Raw genomic sequence first — 19,234 nt, 5'->3', positions numbered from 1 at the left:
GGGCTGCCGGGGACGGCTGTACGAGACAGTGGCTGTGGGAGGGTTCGTGAGGAGACTCGCAGATTGAACCGCCACCGGGTACGTACCTGAAAACGTCTTTGGGAAGGTTTCCCATTCTACCGCCATCGTGCTGGGGATTGGATCACGTGGCCTGCGGGTTGGTTCGATCGACTCCGCTTCCCCTGATTGGAATCGGAAATTGGTTCCACGATCGCTGGAACGAATCGACGTCGCCTTGGAGGAGTCCAGAGACATTGGGGCACGGGCCGTGAGTTTGGGGGTTAAGGGGCTCGGTAAGGTGGCGCCACCTGTAGATAGGAACTATATTGTGAAGTGCTGTACTAATTGGGTCGTCATTCTTGGTGTGTGATTTATAATATATTATGGTTTGTTTATAACCTGGTGTGGTTGCATCATTGATTCGACTGTTTCATTTGCTGGTTCCATTGAGGGACATTACTTGCTGGGTTTCAACCAAGGATAAAACATCTTCTGCCGGGGACCCTCTCGGGGTTTGGAGGTCCACCGAGACCAGAGGTATGGGGGGGGGGACCCCGTAACAATATGCTGTTCATATTCCAAGTCAATCGGATGCAAATTGAGGATTTGTGACCTTGACCGTTGACCTCAAACAACAGGCTTCTGGCTTTTTATTGGTGAACCAATTCAGTGCCCCAGTATACAAATTCTGTTCAACCCAGCAGAGTACTCCTACCACTCCTGGTGGTTGGACAATTGCGCATTACTTGTGAAAAACATATCGTCTGTGTATTGCAAGAAAACCTCCAATCCCAAAAATATTGTGAACATCACTTTACTTGCCACCACTCCTCCTCCAACTGCTCCGACTAACTAAACGCTAGTATTGGCATTTCAATAGCGTTGACTGGACTGGTTTACGAAACTTCTTTTCTGATTTTCTCTGAAAAGACTACTGCCTCTCCTCGGGCGATGCATCTATCTCTCCTGAACGTATAGCTGAAGTTATTGTTGCAGGATTGGAGGCTTATATCCCCTTCTCTTTCAAATTTATCTCTCCTACAAAGTCTTGGTTCAATAATTCCTGCTCTGCGGCCATTCATGCAAGGGATGCGGTATATCGGACAACGGACATGGAAAAACTCTTCTTCCTCTGACTCTCATTCAGCTTACATATCTACCAGAAATCATTGCAAACATGTTATTCGTGAGGCAAAGCATTCCTTTATCCAAAAGAAATGTGACAACCTCTCATCTTCTTCCACCAATAGATCTTTCTCGTCCTTAGCTAAAAGTATCTCCAACAACTTCTGTCGCTTTACCTTTCCTTCGCTTTTCTGTTCCGATTATACTATCGGTGTTTCTCCGTCTGATAAAGGCAACTCTTTTTGGTTCTCTTTTCACTACTAGGACTCTTAAAAGTTTTTTTTAAGGGTCTAAGAATCTAAGGGGTATAAAGGGTGTTATGGGTTTTAAGCGTCTATGGTGTCTAAAGGTTGTGTTACAACAACCTTAAACTGAAAATTGCATTACAATAGTATGTAACGCGATTCTTGATGTTAATAGACGTAGTCATAGACGTAGCCAAATCATGCTCAAACACTACATATTTAATCGACATACTCACGTGGGTTCATCTATTTTCTGAATTTTCGTCTTTGTTGTTTTGTGTTGTGTTGTGTTTTTGTTGTGTTTGTGTCCTTCTCCCTCTCTCCCCATCTTGTCTACCGCTCCCCTTATTTTGTGTTTTGTGTCGTTTTGTGTCGGTTTGACTTTTTGTGTGATTAATGTTAGCTCTTTCACGAGCCTCGATCTTGTATACAAAAATAAATAAATTAATAAATTCCTACTCACAGATAAACATATCCGGCTTACAGACAAACAGATAGACAGACAGGGGTGGAAACATAACCTCTGTCTACCTTCGATGGCGGAAGTAACAAATCATCAAGTAAAACAAAGCCAAAAAAACAAAAAAACAAAACACGATCTACGAACCTGTTTAAGTACGATGTGCCAGAACTTGCGATTTCTTCTTGTCCCTGTGTTACATAGAAAAACATGGGCTTCTCCGGTTGTGGCCATGAGAAGTCAAAAGCCTTCTTCACACGTTCTCCTGGCAAAAGTGCATGGGACTTGGTTTAAAAAAAAAAGAAAAAAGAAAAGGAAAAAAAACCATGACAAAATGGGCCACAATCAGACTTTGCTCTAAACTGTCAATTCCAGAATTATAAATGACACTACAACATACAAGTATTTTCATAAAACAAATTACATGGTGCATAATTGTACTGGCAATTTAAAATCCACCCTTACCTGCGGTGACACCATTCTGCAGCGAGCCCTCATAGAAGATGTTGGAGGGGAAGGCACTGAGGGCTGGGTGCATGCGATACTGCACCTGCAAGCGAATCGGTCTTATTCCCAGCACGACAAGACGCTCAAACAGCGACTGGCACAGCCCAGCCTTGGCAGCTTTCTTGCACATAACTACAGGACCCAGCTGGCAATGGTCTCCAACCAGTATGAGCTGCAAGACACAAAAAAATTTTTTTTCTTAAATGTCCAAACCATACCAAAAATAAGCAAGAAAAAAACAGATAATGAAAATGGGTCAGGCAGTGGAACCATTAGGATAGGGACAAGATAAATACCTGCTTGGCACCAAGTACCACAGGCACCATACACTCTGGTTCTGTGGCCTGGGTACTCTCATCAATGAGTATGGAGCGAAACTGCATCTTAGCAAGTCGTGGATCCCCGGCTCCAACACATGTGCAACAAATCACATCAGCATTCTGGGAACAGGGTGTATTGGTAGCATGGAAGGGTTACATTGTTGCTCAGAAAAAAACATTACAGACATTAAAATCATGGAAAGGTGACATTGTAGGTCAGAAATAAACACTACAATCATTAAAATTTAAAAGCATCGGCTAATCCGGCCTGACCAGCGGCAGTGGCTCATACGAGCTAGCTCATAGCACCCCGGCCTGTTTAGGGGCAATCGCATGAAAATGTTTCTCGCTAATTTGATGTGCCGGGAAATTCTCGCTAATTTGATGGCAGGATACACCAACAAGATGTGGACCAGAGGCTCCATGGGCACAAGCAACAGCGGCAAATCAGACCTGACGGCCTCTGGACCTTACAAGCCTCTTGCCAACTGGTGTGGTCTCTAATCGGTGGGTTCCTGCCTTGCTTACATACAGAAGGGAAACCAAGCGCTTCCTTTTTACCCAGAATTTGATGAATGCAGAGGATAGTGGCATGGGCAGTGATATGCAAAGACATTTGGGTGTGGAATCATGTTCCATGGAACATGGTGAAGTGTATTTGGCAGGGTGATGCGTGTAGTTGGTGTACAGGATAGGTACACATTTGTACAAAAATGAAGCCCCAAGAACCGATGGCTAATGCAAGATGTTGAGAGAGCACATGAAGTAATCCTTTCGCGATGACGATCTTGACAAAATTCTGGAAAGCACGAAGAAATCTTCCCGGAACAGGATGGGAGGCTGTCCCAAACAATTCCATTGGGTGTTACATATATGCTCACAATATTGGCATCTTCACAACTACGAACAAATGATATATCGTTATAAAGGAGAGTGCACATCTAAAAGAGAGCAGAGTGCAAAAAAAAAAAACACAAATTCAGAGAAAGAAAAAAAAGAAAACAGCAAAAGTGTGCCACGGCTGAGGCTTGTTTAATTAAATATTAGACGAGTCTAGCCTCAAAGCACTAAACCTTTTAGCTGTCAGGGGTGAGCAACTGCCTCGATGTGTAAAACCTCAACGGCACCAATGTGACGTGAAAGGTTTAGTCTGAGGTTTAAAAAAAAAAAAAAAAAGAAGAAAAAAAAAGTACTGTACACTCAGACCCCGCTTAATGCTGATGATGCGTTCCTCGGAGGTGGAGTGCTATATAAATCAGTGCTATGTAAATCAGCGCTATGCAGGGTCATTATAACATTACATAAACGAGTAAGATACCCGTGCTACGCATGGGTGGGAGGCCAGAAGCAAATGCGTGAAGATGATGAAGAAGATGGACATGCATGGCTGATAAAAAAAAATTCAACCCGAGATATATGATATATTATTTTATGTATACAGTAATTTGTGGGAGTAACAAACACAAAATAATGTACAACAATAAACCTTAATGAACAATGTCTAGTATCATTAATAAGTAATTACTTGTACATCATGGAGCAGCAACACATCGCAACAGCAGCGGAGGGAAGCGGGTGGAGGTTACATCTTAAAGGACGGACCATCTCGCTAATTTCTCGCTAATGTTGGGTGGCTGTGGGTCCTCCTCTAACTTTGGCTTCTTCTTGAAGTAGTCGTCGAGAGTTGACTGCCTTTTCTTAAGTTTCCTCTCATGAAGCAGTTCTCGGGAGCATAAAATCATTTCGAGAGCACCTCTCTTTGCCTTATTGCTTCTCTCCCAGTCAGGGTCATTTTCGATGAACTGGTCCATGATTTGTGTGATCGTGGTGATGCTAGTGCTGAGTAATTCTGTGGTGAGGTTTCTTGCTGGTGTATCCTCTTCTCCATCCATGTCCTCAGATTCACTCAGGATGCGTTGCTCTGCCAATTCTCGAAGCTCTTCGTTACTAAGGCTCTCACCATGAGACTGCAGTAACACTTCAACATCGCCATCATTGACATCCTCTAATCCCGTTTCATTGGCCAGTTCAACGATGTTTTGGATGACTGGTTCCGCCTGAAATCCTAGGAAGTCGTTGCATGCTTCTGGCCATAGCTTCTTCCACACTCCGTTCATGCAGTTTGAAGTTACTTCATCCCAGCCTGCTCTGAGGTGGTCTACAGCTTTCATGACGTTGTAGTTTTTCCAAAATTGCCTGATGGATTGTTTGTCTTGACCATCTGTTTCCTCTGCGAGTTGATTGAATGTGCGACGAAGGGAGTAGGCTTTAAAATTCGATATTACTCCTTGATCCATTGGTTGGAGTAATGAAGTGGTGTTGGGTGGAAGGTAAACCACTTCTACAGGAATGCAGGTCCGAAGGGCGTCAAGATTCTCAGGGTGGCCTGGGGCATTATCAAGCACCAGCAATGCTTTAGGTTCAAGGTCATGCTCCTCACAATACCGCTTCACTGCTGGACAAAAATGTGAAACAAACCAATTTTGGAAAATATAAATCGTCACCCAGGCTTTCTTGTTTGATTTCCAAATCACTGGTAGACTTGACTTTAAAATGCCTTTCATTGCTTGTGGTGTTTCAGAGTGATACACAAGCATAGGCTTCAACTTAAAGTCACCTTTAGCATTGCCTCCGAGCAAGAGTTAACCGGTCCTTTTCAGCCTTGAACCCAGATGCACGTTTCTCTTCTCAGGAGATGAAAGTACGAGAAGGCATTCCTTTCAAAAATAGGCCCGTCAGGTTCACTATGTCAATAAATTATATTTCGTTCAAAATCATGGTAGATTAGCAAACCTATACATTTTTGGAAAGGTTATAGCATAAGGAAACTAAACATCAATGTTTACATTTGGAGAGATACCTGTATGGCGGCCATTTTGGATTTTCAAAATGGCCACTGTAAAATACATATTTTGTTCTATTTCTGCCTCTAATTACCCGAAAAACTTTTTAAAATATACTAAACCTATATTTTCAGGGACAAGGAATCCAATGAAAGTATCAAATTAGTGCTATGGGGAATGGTAAGACACGAATCAAAGGTTTTGAATTGCAAAATACTGTCTTTATATTCGCGATAAGTTGCATAATCAAATACATGTTATCATTTTGTACAGGCAGTTAATAACATCAAAATGTGTCGCAATAATTCATATCACCAAACATGCACAGGCAGTCAGCAAAATCATATATACACATGCAGTCAGTATAACTTCACATCTACACAGGCAGTCAATGACAAAATATACACAGGCAGTCAATGGCATCAAACATACACGATTACAGAATATGCCATTTAGAGTTCGTCATCACTGTCCTGTGTGTCGTATCCGACAATATAGTCCGCATCGTTTTCACAGTCCGTTCCACACAAGCAAAGGTCGGTCAAATTGATTGGCAAATCGAATTGGTCGAATGGTCGATCGAATCGAATTCGATGAATGGAATCGAATCAAATCGATCGAATTGTCGAATGGTCGATCAAAGCGATTGGTCGAATGGTCGAATTGGTCGAATGGAATTGGTCGATTGGTCGAATCGAATTGGTCGGAATTGGCAAATGTAAACATTGATTTTCAGATTTTCCATGTAATAACGTTTCCAAAAATGTATAGGTTTGCTAATCTACCATGATTTTGAACGAAAAAACATAGTGAACCTGACTACCCGTTTCATCCACATTGAAGACAAGCTCGGGAGGATATTCGTCCTTTTCGATTATGGCTTTCAGTGTTGCAGGAAAATCCTGTGCTGCCTCGCTGTCTGCACGAGCCGCTTCACCAGAGATACGTATTGCTATGGAGGTTACTGCGCTGTTTAAATCTATCAAACCAACCTCTGCTAGCTGTGAATATTACCGACGTATCTTCTTCTTCTTCTTGAATATGATTGAAGATGCTTCTTGCCTTTTCCATTATTATCAGCTGGCGTAGGGGCATGTTTCGTTGTTTGGCCATCCACCCACATATTAAGTCTATTTTCAATTTTCTCAAGCAAATGGCTGCTTGAACGAGTCACCTTCGTTGATGATAAATTTGAGGTCGTCGTGCATAAGCTTTTATCTTGCCTGCATTTATTATAATCGTTCTGATCGTCGATGTAGCCAAGTTCAAAGAGGCGCCGACATCAACCTGACACTCACCAGCTTCCAATCGCCGTATCACTTGCAGTTTCACAAACATGCTCATGCTTTTCCTAGACATCCTAGATGCACTACCCTCACTGGAAGTTGCAGGCTGTTTTCCAGACATTATGGGTGAAAAAAAGGGAAAAGTTTGCGAGGGAGCAAGAACGTTTACACACGCGGTGGAGGCAGAGCGTGAACTAATACGTGATTGGCTGCGAGTGGCTCAGAGGGTATGTGAAGCGCTCTCATTGGCTGATTGAATGTTTACTGTAATGGTGGCCGCTCTTGAGAAGTTGGAAGTGTTGTCTGGACTGAATTTGTCACTTTTTTATTTCAATAAAAAATTGAATATAATTTAAAAACCGTGTTGTAACGAATCAGTGCTATGCGGAGTAGTGTTATGTGGGGTCTGAGTGTATATATGTACATATATATATATATATATATATATATATATATATATATATATATACATACATACATATATATATATCTATATATATATATATATATAACTGTAAGAAATAGTAGAAACTCCAAAGTACGAGCAGGGCGTCTCATTTGTATTGAATATATAATCGTTAGATTAAATAAGACGCGGACGTAGCTTCAGGACGTCGATCTTTAATTGTCGACCAAGCTTTCGACCAACAAAGGTCTTCTTCTGAGTCAGCCCCAAGTTCAACGGAAGTCCTGAAGTATCTATCTATCTATATCTATATCTATCTATATATATATATCTATATATCTATCTATCTATCTATCCATCTATATATATATATATACAGTGGTACCTCGGCTTACGAGTTTAATCCGTTCCGTGACGGAGCTCGTAAGCCAAATCGCTCGTAAGTCAAAGCAAATTTTCCCATTCAAATGCATTGAAATGCTATTAATCCGTTCCAGCCTCAAAAAAAAAACACCAATTTTTTTTGTTAGGTGCTTTTAAATAACAAAAATGTACTTTATAAATAACAAATAATGTATAAACAAGCACGACCTCGTATATACTGTACATAATACAAGAGAATGTAAAGAAATAAACCGTGACCGAGAGCATCATGTGTTTGAAAAGATTGAAACTCGGATATCGAGCACGGACCACGAGGTGTTTTTTCTTTTTTCTTAATCTCGGTTTCAGTGAACTTTTGCTCTGTGCTCACGTGTACTGTACCTGTACCTGTAATGGTACGTCAGAGGATGGCACCTGTTGTCATCATATTAAGTGCAAGATGTTCTGCATCGTAAGTTGGTACACCGTGGTCTTTCGGCGGTGTTTAAGCCGGCCGTCTTGGCTTCTGTCACCATTGGCATTGAGTCTTTCGATGTAGGTAGGTCGTTGTGTGCCGGTGCCTTGGCCGAATTCCTTCATTGCTGCATTGTTAGCTCACCTGGTTTTTTATACCACATCTTTGGTTATCGGACCAGCGAATGACGTCATCTCCAAAGTATGGCTTATTCTCACTTGTCTTGGACGATCTTCTACTTCTAGCCTTCCACCGTGCATTTGGTGTCCACTGTACTTACTGTACAGTGCCTGGTAAAATTGATGTAATGGGTTTTTGACCGTCAACGCCATGAACCGTCATGAACAGTCATGAACCGCCATGAACCGTCAACGCCATGAACCGCTAACACTCAAAAGCCCATTTATCGCGCCTTATAAAGCAAAACGCAAACCGAAAGCCATGCCTCTCAAGCGAGGCGTGCTTCCGTGGTCACGTGATCCACAGGTGTAGCTCATTATACCCGCACGCGCGACACGCTTTGGCGGTCACGTGACCAGCCACTCTGGAGGCGGGGATCCCCGCCGATGACGTCACCGGCTGGAGCAAGGAGATTCCTCGCTCATGTATTTCGACGATTGCGTGTTTTATATCCAAGCAGAGATGCTTTCACGGCAAGATAACCACGTGACCGGAACCGGAAGCCACAACCGGAAAATTCAAAAAAATAAATTTTTTGAGCTCGTACATCGGATCTCGGCTCGTATCCCAAAGCAACAAACCGCCCGAGCGACGGCTCGTATCCCGAAAAACTCGTACGTTGGGGCACTCGTAAGCCGAGGTACCACTGTATATATATATATATATATATATACATATATATATATATATATATATATATATGTATGTATATATGTATATATATATATATATATATATATATATATATATATATATATATATATATATATATATATATATATATATATATATATATATATATATACAGTGAAACCTTGACTTACGAGCTTAATTCGTTCTGTGACCGAGCTCGTAACTCAATTTGCTCGTTTCTCAAATTAAATTTCCCCATTAAAATGAATTGAAATGCTATTAATCCGTTCCAGCCCCCCAAAAACCACACCAATTTTTTTTCAAATATATATATATATAAATATCTCGCGCTTTATATTTCACCTGTATGCAGCATACAAGTTGGCAGGATGGCCTGGACTGGAGGTACGCACACTTGACTCTAAACTGTCCAGCCTGGGTTTGAATCCCGACCCAGCTATAACCTGTCATGTCGGTGTTTCTTTCACAGGCAGGGTGATTCATCAATGTGTGTACCGCTAAACTGGGCGCCCTGTTTGCGTCCCATTAGTTGTTGGATGTTAAGGATCTCACCGTGTCTTCCACAAAGAGAAGGCGAGCTATCGCCGGCACTCTGAACAAGTTGTGGCCTGGCATGCTCTTCTCCTCTGCCGTTATATACGTCCTCCTCGGCATCTTTTTCCAGAAGAGCCCTGTCTCATCACAGTTGAAGATTTGCTGGGGGATGTATCCTTCGGCTTCTATCAGTTCGGCAAAAGTTATAATAAAATCTTCAGCTGCCTTCACATCCGAGCTTGCTGCCTCACCATGCCTGACGACGGAGTGAATGCCGGTCCTCTTCTTAAAATTATCAAACCATCCCCGACTGGCTTTGAATGACTCTTCCGATGCCTCGTCCGTCGATGTTCCCACCGTCTGCTGCACCAAATCCCCGTAAATGTCTCGTGCCTTCTCACAGATGATTCTCTCGGTCACGGTATCCCCTGCGAGCTGCTTCTCCGTCAACCACACAAACAACAACTTCTCCATCTCTTCATGGACAGAGGTCCAGAGCTTTGAAATAATCTTAACGCCCTTGGCTGGCGTTATAGCCTTTATCGACTCCTTCTGCTTCAAAATCGTACATATCATAGAAGTACTACGATCGTAATGCCTCGCCAAGTCGACAACACGCACACCTCGCTCATGTTTTTCAACGATTACGTGTTTTATATCCAAGCTCGCTCGCTCGTAACTCAGATCTCGGCTCGCATCACAAAGCAAAAAATCGACCGAGTGACGGCTCGTATCTCGGAAAACTCGTAAGTTGGTGCACTCGTAAGTCAAGGTTTCACTGTATATATATATATATATAGTATATATATATATATATATATATATATATATATATATATATATATATATATATATATATATATATATATATATATATATATATATATACACACACACACACACACACACACACACACACACACACACAGTAAAACTTCCTCCAATGCGGCTTCCTCAAATGCGGTTTCCAATTTACACGCTGAATTAAATGTGTCAAAACCTCCCCAACGCGAGGGTGTGTTTCGCATTTACGCGATCGTGGCTGGTGTTTTCCCAAAGATTTATATTATTCTCATTCCTTGTTACTGTACTGTACTTTACTTAACCCTTGTCCACACAAGGGAGGTTTTCTTAGGCTAAATACAAGGCTAAAAAGACCCCCTTGTGTGGACAAGGGTTAATTAATATTTAATTTATACATACGATGATGTGAGTCGCCACCTGCCGCCATCGCTTGCAGTTCGATTTTACATTCTGAATTAATTGCGACAAAAACGGCCGGCGTTTTCCCAAAGATTTTATTATTTTTCCTTAATCCGTATTACCTTGCTCAATTACTTTTTAATTTATGTACACGCGCAGCACTAGCTGCCACCTGTCGCCATCTCCGAACCTGCCACCACCATCAAGTGAACTTACGTCGATCATTATGGCTCCCAAAAGACTCAATTTGAACCATCCAGACAAGAGGAGGAGGATAACAATGACCATGGAGGTCAAACTTGATATCCTGAATAAATTATCATCAGTTTCTGCTTCATCTTTGCCCAGGCAATATGATGTGAATGAATCAACCATTAGGACAGTACGGAAGGCCGAAGATAAAATCCGTTCCAGCGTTCGTGCAGGAGCCTCCATCACAACATCATACGTTAGCAGGAGAAACACTCTTGTTGAAAAAATGGAGAAAAGATTGAGTGTCTGGATCAAAGATCAGAACAAGAAAACTAGTCCAGTGGATGGGCTCATTATAAGAAGAAAGGCCATTAGCATCGACAATTACCTGAAGAAGGTAATTTATACATACGATGATACGAGTCGCCACCTGCCGTCATCGCTCGCAGTTCGATTTTACATTCCGGATTAATTGCGACAAAACGGCCGGCGTTTTCCCAAATATTTTGATATCCTGAAATTCGGATTTGATTACATGGAAGAAGAAGAAGTAGAAGAACTGTTAAAGTCCCATGGAGAAGAACTGTCCACTGAAGAACTTGTGACCCAGACGTCTCATGAAGAAGACAATGAAGAATATGATGAAGAGCCAGAAAAGGCAGAATTAACCACCCAACTGCTGGAGGAACTCTTCAAGGCAACAAAAACTGCCCAATACATTTCTGTAAGGATAGATCCTTTTGTGGAAAGAAGCCTGAAGTTCAAGTGGGCCATAGAGTCAGCTTTAAATCCCAACACAGAAATGTACAGGGAGTTAAAACAGAAGGCAAGGCAAGTGCCTATAACACAATTCTTTAGGCCTACTTCAACATATACCAGCAGCAATTCAACCCCTTCCACCAGGACTTCAATACCATCCACCAGCAAATCATCACCCAAACCTCCAACAACCACCTCCCAATAAGGTGTTATTTTGCAATAATACAGTACTATTATGATACTAACACTTATGTTAATGTATATTTAATAATGCTGCACCATTTTATGCAAAGAAACATGTAAAAAAAAAAGCAAGAAAGGCTGTTTTATGGTCAGTTTTTTTGGGAGCCTGGAACATATCCCCAAATTCCCCATACGCTTAATGATTCCTCCAACGAGAGCGAATACCTCCAACACGAGGTTATCTCAGAATGTATCCCCCGCGTTGGAGGATGTTTTACTGTATATCGCTTTCAATATGACAAGTGTACATTATGGCTGATATACCTACCCTGTGGTCCAATATATTTCAAAATAATTATGTAGTATTAAAATGTTCTCCACTGGAATTCAAAGCTAATAATATGCTATCGGTACGTCAAATGGGAGAAGAGCGAGTGGGGCGGGAGAGCACGTGTAACAGAAGAAATCACACAGACACACCATCAGCAATTCTCTCTCGGCATTTCTCTTCAAGGCTCTATATCTCTTCTCATCAGCAGAAGACAGCTCGCCAGTTTCATCCTTGAGTTGCTGCAGCTTCTGCAGTTCTGGGAGGCTGCAGGCAACGTACAGTATGTGCAAAAAGATAAAGAACTTCATTGACCTGGTTGAAACTTACCATGTCTCAGATTTAATTTTAAAAAGTAACATTTTCAAGAAGTATTCTCATAGCAGTATAACTGCAATACCATCAATGCTTGGATGTCTGGTAGCAGCTAAGCAAGCAGGCAAAATGCACGAGAGCACCAAGATACCGAGAAAATTGGTGGAGAGGGCTGGGAGACGGACAATCATAAAAAAACAAAAACAAGATCGACCTTTCCATGTTGCGAATCTGGTTGTGCAACGCCAGGAAGGACACTGGCGAGTCGATGGCTTCACGGCTCTTTGCGCAAAGCCGCACCACTTTGAGCCCAGTGCAGTGAATCTTCTCCGTGAGCTGGTCTACAGCGATGTTGCTTGGAGCACATACCAGCACAGGTCTGGGAGCGAGCGGCAGTTTAGAAGACATTATGCCGAACATTTGCACATTGGCCACATAAAGCTCATGAAAGAGCTTGCACATATATTAAACAAAAGACGGCATTCGTATACAGTGGAGAAATCAATACTGTACAGTGTTTGCAATTTAAAAACAACTAGAACCCAAGAACTATATAAACTTGTAGATACCTTTATCCCCCCCTCCCCCCCCCCCCCCCCCCCCCCCAGGATTTCCATGTTTTAAACGTTTCCCAGTGTGTACCCTGGATAAGAATAGGTACGCCGTATCCCTGCGTGTCGTAGGAGGCGACTAAGAGGGTTGGCGTCAGGAAGGGCATCCGGCTATAAAAAAACATTGCCTCAAAAAGAGAACCATGACAATTACAACTACATGTGGGCAGGGTACAGCCCGAAGTGGAGATCGGTTTCTGAGGTTTGGGACATGGAATGTAGGGACAATGACAGGGAGATCAGGAGAAGTGGTGGAAGTATTGGTCAGAAGAAGAGTGGACATATGTTGTGTGCAAGAGACGAGATGGAAGGGAAGTGGTGTGAGAATGGTGAAGGGTAGGCAGGGACAGAAATACAAGTTTGTGTGGCAAGGGTGCTTGGAGGGCGTGAATGGTGTTGGTGTCCTGTTTTCTGAGGAGTTTGTAGACAGTGTGGTGAGTGTGACTAGAGTGAGTGATAGGTTGATGATGGTGAAAATGATGATTGGAAAGCTCTTGGTGAACGTCATCTCGGGATATGCTCCGCAGGTTGGTCGGAGCGATGAAGAGAAGGACAAGTTCTGGTGTGCGATAGAGAAGCTGATGGAAAACGTGAAAGATGAGGAAGTTGTTGTGGTAGGAGCAGACCTAAATGGACATGTGGGAAGGAGTATGGATGGTTTTGACGGAGTTCATGGGGGTTACGGATATGGTGTGAGAAATGGAGAAGGTGAAAGGATTTTGGAGTTTGCTGATGGAGCTGATTTGTTGATTTGTAATACTCAGTTCCAGAAAGAGGATAATAAGCTTGTTACATACACGTCAGGTGGGTCGACGACAACCGTTGACTACCTGATGGTGCGTAGGCGAGATAGGGGGCACCTCCGAGACACAAAGGTGATCCTGGGGGAGGAGGCTGTTTCACAGCAACACTTGGTTGTCTGCGACGTAAGGGTGAAAGGTGCGAGGAGAGCTCGGCGGGTGAAGTACCAACCGAGAATGAAGGTGTGGAGGTTGAAAGAGGTGACAGTAAGGGAGGCATTAAAAGAGAGGCTGAGTAGGGTCGAGGATGATGTGGTTGAGCTTGAAAGTGGTTGGATGTCAATGAAAGCTTGTCTGTTGGGAGCCGTTGGTGAGGTATGTGGATGGACAAAAGGACCACCGAGGCACTCGGAAACATGGTGGTGGGATGATGAAGTTGGAAAGAGGATTGACGAGAAGAGGAAGAAGTTCAAGGAGTGGCAGAAGGCGAAGGGTACGGGAGCAGAAACAGCAGAGCATGAAAGTTATAAGGCAGCCAGGAAGGCTGCAAAGAAAGAGGTAGCAAAGGCGCAGGAGGCATGTAGGAAAATGTTTGGAGAACGCTTGGATTCGGAAGAGGGTCAGAAAGCAGTATTCAGGATTGCAAAGCAGATAGCGAAAGAGAGGTGTGATGTGATGGGGGTGAGCTGCTTGAAGGATGAAGTGGGACAAATCGTTGTCGACCCAGATGGAATTAAAGGAAGATGGAAAAGATATATGGAAATGCTGTTGAATACAGAGAATGAATGGGATGGCAACATAGAGAGTAACCCAGTTTTAGGACCGGCAGAGAAGATAACTGAGAAGGAAGTTGAGGAAGCGATAAAAGCAATGAAGGGTAGAAAAGCGGGAGGGCCGACGGGAGTTGTGGGAGATATGTTGAAGGCAGCAGGAAGTTGGGGTGTGAAGAGAATGACAGAGATCTGTAATCTGGTGGTGAAAGAAGGCCGCATTCCAGTGGTTTGGGAACTGAGTACCCTCGTCCCTCTATACAAGGGGAAAGGTGACCCTCTGGAGTGTGGCTCGTACCGAGCGATAAATTTATTGGAGCATGGAATGAAGGTATTGGAAAGGGTGTTGGAGAGGAGGATAAGGAAGAAAGTGAAGATCGACGAAATGCAGTTTGGATTTATGCCAGGAAGAGGAACGACAGACGCGCTTTTCATTGTGAGGCAGTTGCAGGAGAAGTACATGGAGAAGAGGAAGAAGTTGTTTCTTGGGTTTGTTGATCTGGAGAAAGCATTCGATCGGGTTCCACGCAAAGTATTGACATGGGCATTGAGGAAGTTAGGAGTGGAGGAATGGTTGATCAGAGTAGTGATGGCAATGTACAAAAGAGCGCGCACAGCTGTAAGGACGAAGGACGGGAACAGTGGTGAGTTTGAGGTGAAGGTGGGAGTGCATCAGGGGTCGGTACTAAGTCCACTACTATTTGTAGCTGTGATGGAGGTGCTGGCTCAGAACGTAAAGGAGGGTTTACCGTGGGAGTTGTTGTATGCAGATGATCTGGTGTTGATTGCGGAAAGTATGGATGGACTGAAGGAAAAGATGAACGCGTGGAAGGAATGTATGGAGACAAAAGGTCTGAAGGTGAATATCGGAAAGACGAAGGTGATGGCAAGTGGTAAAGCATGTGGTGAGGTGGAAAGAACTGGGAAGTGGCCCTGTGCTGTGTGTAGGAAGGGTGTCGGAGTGAACTCCATTCAGTGTGCAATGTGCGCTGAGTGGGTTCATCAAAAATGTAGTGGTCTGAGAGGGTCATTAACCAGTGTGGCAGCTACATTCAAATGTAAGGTGTGCACAGAGGGAGCTGCAGATGGAGGAAATGTTGAGTTGGATCTTGGAGACGGCGTGAAGCTGGAAGGTGTGAAAACATTTTGCTACCTCGGAGACATGCTGAATGGAGAAGGTGGATCAGACTCGGCAACGGTTGCTCGAGTGAGATGTGCATGGAAGAAGTTTCGGGAATTGAGTGGCGTGCTGATGATGAGGGGAGTGTCGTTGAAGCTGAAGGGAAAGGTGTATGCTGCATGTGTGAGAAGTGTTATGATTTATGGGAGCGAGACATGGGTAATGAACGTAGAGCAGCAACGAAGGTTGGAAAGGGTGGAAATGCGAATGGTTCGACGGATGTGCGGAGTATCGTTGAGAGAGAGGAAGACAAATGATGAATTGCGAAAGATGATGGGAATAGAGCCTGTGATTGATGCTGTGAAGAGGAACAGGTTGAGATGGTTTGGTCATGTGTTGAGGAAGGATGAAAGTGACTGGTTGAGAAGAGTGATGGAAATGAATGTAGAAGGAAGTAGAAGACGGGGAAGACCGAGAAAGACTTGGCTAAAGATGGTGGAAGAAGAAATGCGGGCAAGGGGGTTAACAAGGAGAGATGCAGAAAATAGGGCAAAATGGAGAAGATTGTCATGGGGACCGCAAGGCTAACCCCTGCTCTAGCAGGGAAAATTGCCTTTAAAATGCATGTTGTGTTGTTGTTGTATACCTTTAGCTCCACTTGTCAGGCCCGTGTCTTCTTGCCCTTCTCTGCCCCCGTCACGACGTCAACAGATATGCCTCCGCCCACATTATTACATCATTATGATACTTGTACCAAGTTTGATCGAAATCCATTCAGCTGTTCTCAATTTATCACATTTTTACCTGACATGACCTCTGACCTCAAGACCCCAAACTCTAATCAATTAATCTTTAGATGATTATACATATCTGTACCAAGTTTGAATTAGATCCCTTTAGCCGTTCTCAAGTTATATACCTATTACTGACTTTGACCTTTGACCTCAAAATCTAATCAGTTCATTTTTACATCATTATACATACCTTTACCAAGTTTGAATAAGATCACTTCAGCCGTTCTCAATTTATGGAGCTATTACAGACTTTGATGTTCGACCTCGACCCCAAAATCTAATCAGTTCATCTTTACATCATTCTCCATAAGTGTACCAAATTTGGTCAGAATCACATAACTGGTTCACAAGTTCTTGGGGTAACAAGATTTTTACCTAACATGACCTCTGACCACATGACTCCAAAATCCAATCAGTTCATCTTTACATCATTATATATACCTGCACCAAGTTTGACTAAGATCCCTTCAGCCGTTCTCACGTTATAGCGGCAACCAAAAAATATCACGGACAAACGGACAGCTGGACAGCCAACCTGAAAACATAATGCCTCCAGCGACTTCGTCGGTGGAGGCATAAAAACAAACCAGCAGTCTAAGTATACTCTGTATTGAACTGTCTCTCATCTGGTCTTGCTCCAGCCCTGTCATCCATCCCACCCACACAAAACCCAACCACTTGCATGCATTCTACAATCAACCTCCTTCTCGTGTGCCTACAAAGGCAAAAGCTAACACCTCAACTATGCCTCTTTGTCTCCCACCCATCTCCCTCATTCAGCCTCCAACAGTGGAACCAAGTCTCTTGCCCGTTCGGTCCCACTGCTCAATAGTCCTTCATAGTGGCAGCACACGACTATCTTATGTCACCCCCTATCAATTCTTCTGCCCAATATGATTGAGGCCGTTTGTCAGGCCCATGTCTTCTTGCCCTCCTCTGCTCCTGTATCTGAGCAGTCATTTCTCTGTTGTGCAGCTCTTCCAAAAATCTTGATATCTACATTAAAATAATTCCAGGATGGAAGTATTTTATCATGGCTAGCCCTATTCAAAAGAGAGGAAAAAAATAGATTCCTTGAACAATACGCCAGTCAACCAATATTCCATCACAAGTTTAGTCAGGGAATCTGCAGACCACAAAAATTTGTTGGACATCAGTTTGATTTCTGCCGTTGCATCTGTAGAGTTTATTCTGCAACACAGCAACACATGGATCCATTGAACCACAAGCAAGAAGTCTGGACAAACCCAACGAATATTTCCCAAGACATTTTTCATTTTCCCAATGAACATGTCAATACAATCTGGTACCCACCTTTGGCTTTCAAAACTTTCTGTCAACGGCATTCAGAATCCCCTCACCAGTGACCAATTTACCTCCTCCTACACACAAATCAGTATGCTCCTTTGGAGGGCATTCTCTCCCTTGCACTTCCTATGGGATCTGGAGTCCCCCAGGGCAGTATACAGGGAACAATATTCTTCTTGTAGACATAATCGATTCCGGTTTTGCCATTCTGGAAAGATCATCTGCAGCTTGTTGCTGATGGACACTACCATTTGGAAGGAAAAAAAAAAATGTTCTCACCCCTGCAACAGCATCCTGTCTGCAGGTCTGAACAAATCCGAAAGCGCTCTGGCATCTCATCGTCCACCATTGTAATTTGTGGAGAGCAAAAACCAGAAACTCTTCAGTTTCCCTCTTGGAGGCCGATTCATAGGGGAGAGGATTGTGGCAGTGTCAGGTCTTGCTTGTGTGCCCTTCCCTCAATGCTCCTCACACAGTTCCTACATGCTTCACAAGTATTGCAGAAATCCATGGTATACTACTCTCGCAATTCTAAGCTTTTACCTCACCTCCACTTGTTCCCTCATCCTCCACTTCTAGAAGCACCTCAATCTGTGGCCCAATTGGTCTTCTCTCCATTGCTGAAATTATAAAGCCCAACACCACCTTTGGAACTCTTTCTCACCTAACCATGAGCTTTTCGACTCATTAATCCCTTGCACCCTGTCCAAAAAATATTACTGCTCATGCTGATGTGTCCCCACTGCCATGCTGTTCCCCATCGTCACGATGTTGACCGTACTCCGTCTATCATGTAGCTTTTTCAAGAGCCTTCATCTCTTCATTGGAAATAAATTAGTACAGTCCTGAAATAAAACAAAAGGGAGAATTTCTTTGCAATACACGTCCCATACCATTCCCAATGAATGTTCTTGATCTAAGCAAAAAAGGCATAACTCTGTGAAAAATTGGCGAAACGCCCCGAAACTCAAACCTGTTCTGTAACTCATCATAATAAAGCCATGTACCAAGTTTCAGTTCAATATGTAAAAAAGTATGGAAAAAGTGCAGAAAATCACAGGTGGGACAGACAGACAGACGGACAGGCAAACAGAGAGCAAAGCTATAGTCTCCTCCGGGTAGGCGACCAATAAGCTCAATACGATACACATTTACAGCCGATAGATTTAAATAAGACGATGACTATAACTGACGAGCACAAGTCGTCCTTTTACGTTTTTGAAGGTGTAGTCAAAACCAGAACTTACCATTGAGAGGTCAAAATATCAGTGTCTTTAGAAAAAGTTGAATGCTTGGAACATCACATATTTAAGAATACAATATCTGATTTGAAAATTTTGAAGAAACTATATATATATATATATATATATATATATATATATATATATATATATATATATATATATATATATATATATATATATAAGTATATATATATATATATATATATATATATATATATATATATAAATACATATATATTTCAATATATATATATATATATTTCTTTTTA

At 42.7% G+C, this 19,234-nt stretch overlaps 1 protein-coding gene across 1 annotated transcript in view; it reads right to left on the bottom strand.

Moving 5' to 3' along the window:
• UPF1 (UPF1 RNA helicase and ATPase) overlaps positions 1-19,234 on the bottom strand; it is an 86,950-nt gene that overhangs the window by 21,620 nt on the left and 46,096 nt on the right. Inside the window, exons 12-16 of the mRNA XM_068122568.2 lie at positions 12,593-12,757; positions 12,216-12,330; positions 2,634-2,777; positions 2,296-2,509; positions 1,978-2,095 (exon numbers count right to left, since the gene is read on the bottom strand). Of these exons, the coding sequence (XP_067978669.1) occupies positions 1,978-2,095; positions 2,296-2,509; positions 2,634-2,777; positions 12,216-12,330; positions 12,593-12,757 (756 nt within the window). The remainder of the gene's footprint in view (positions 1-1,977; positions 2,096-2,295; positions 2,510-2,633; positions 2,778-12,215; positions 12,331-12,592; positions 12,758-19,234) is intronic.

This window comes from Myxine glutinosa, chromosome 7 (genome assembly GCF_964187855.1).
Source record: "Myxine glutinosa chromosome 7, kmMyxGlut1.1, whole genome shotgun sequence".
Classification (NCBI taxonomy): Eukaryota; Metazoa; Chordata; class Myxini; order Myxiniformes; family Myxinidae; genus Myxine; species Myxine glutinosa.
This window is presented reverse-complemented; position numbering and strand designations above follow the sequence as displayed.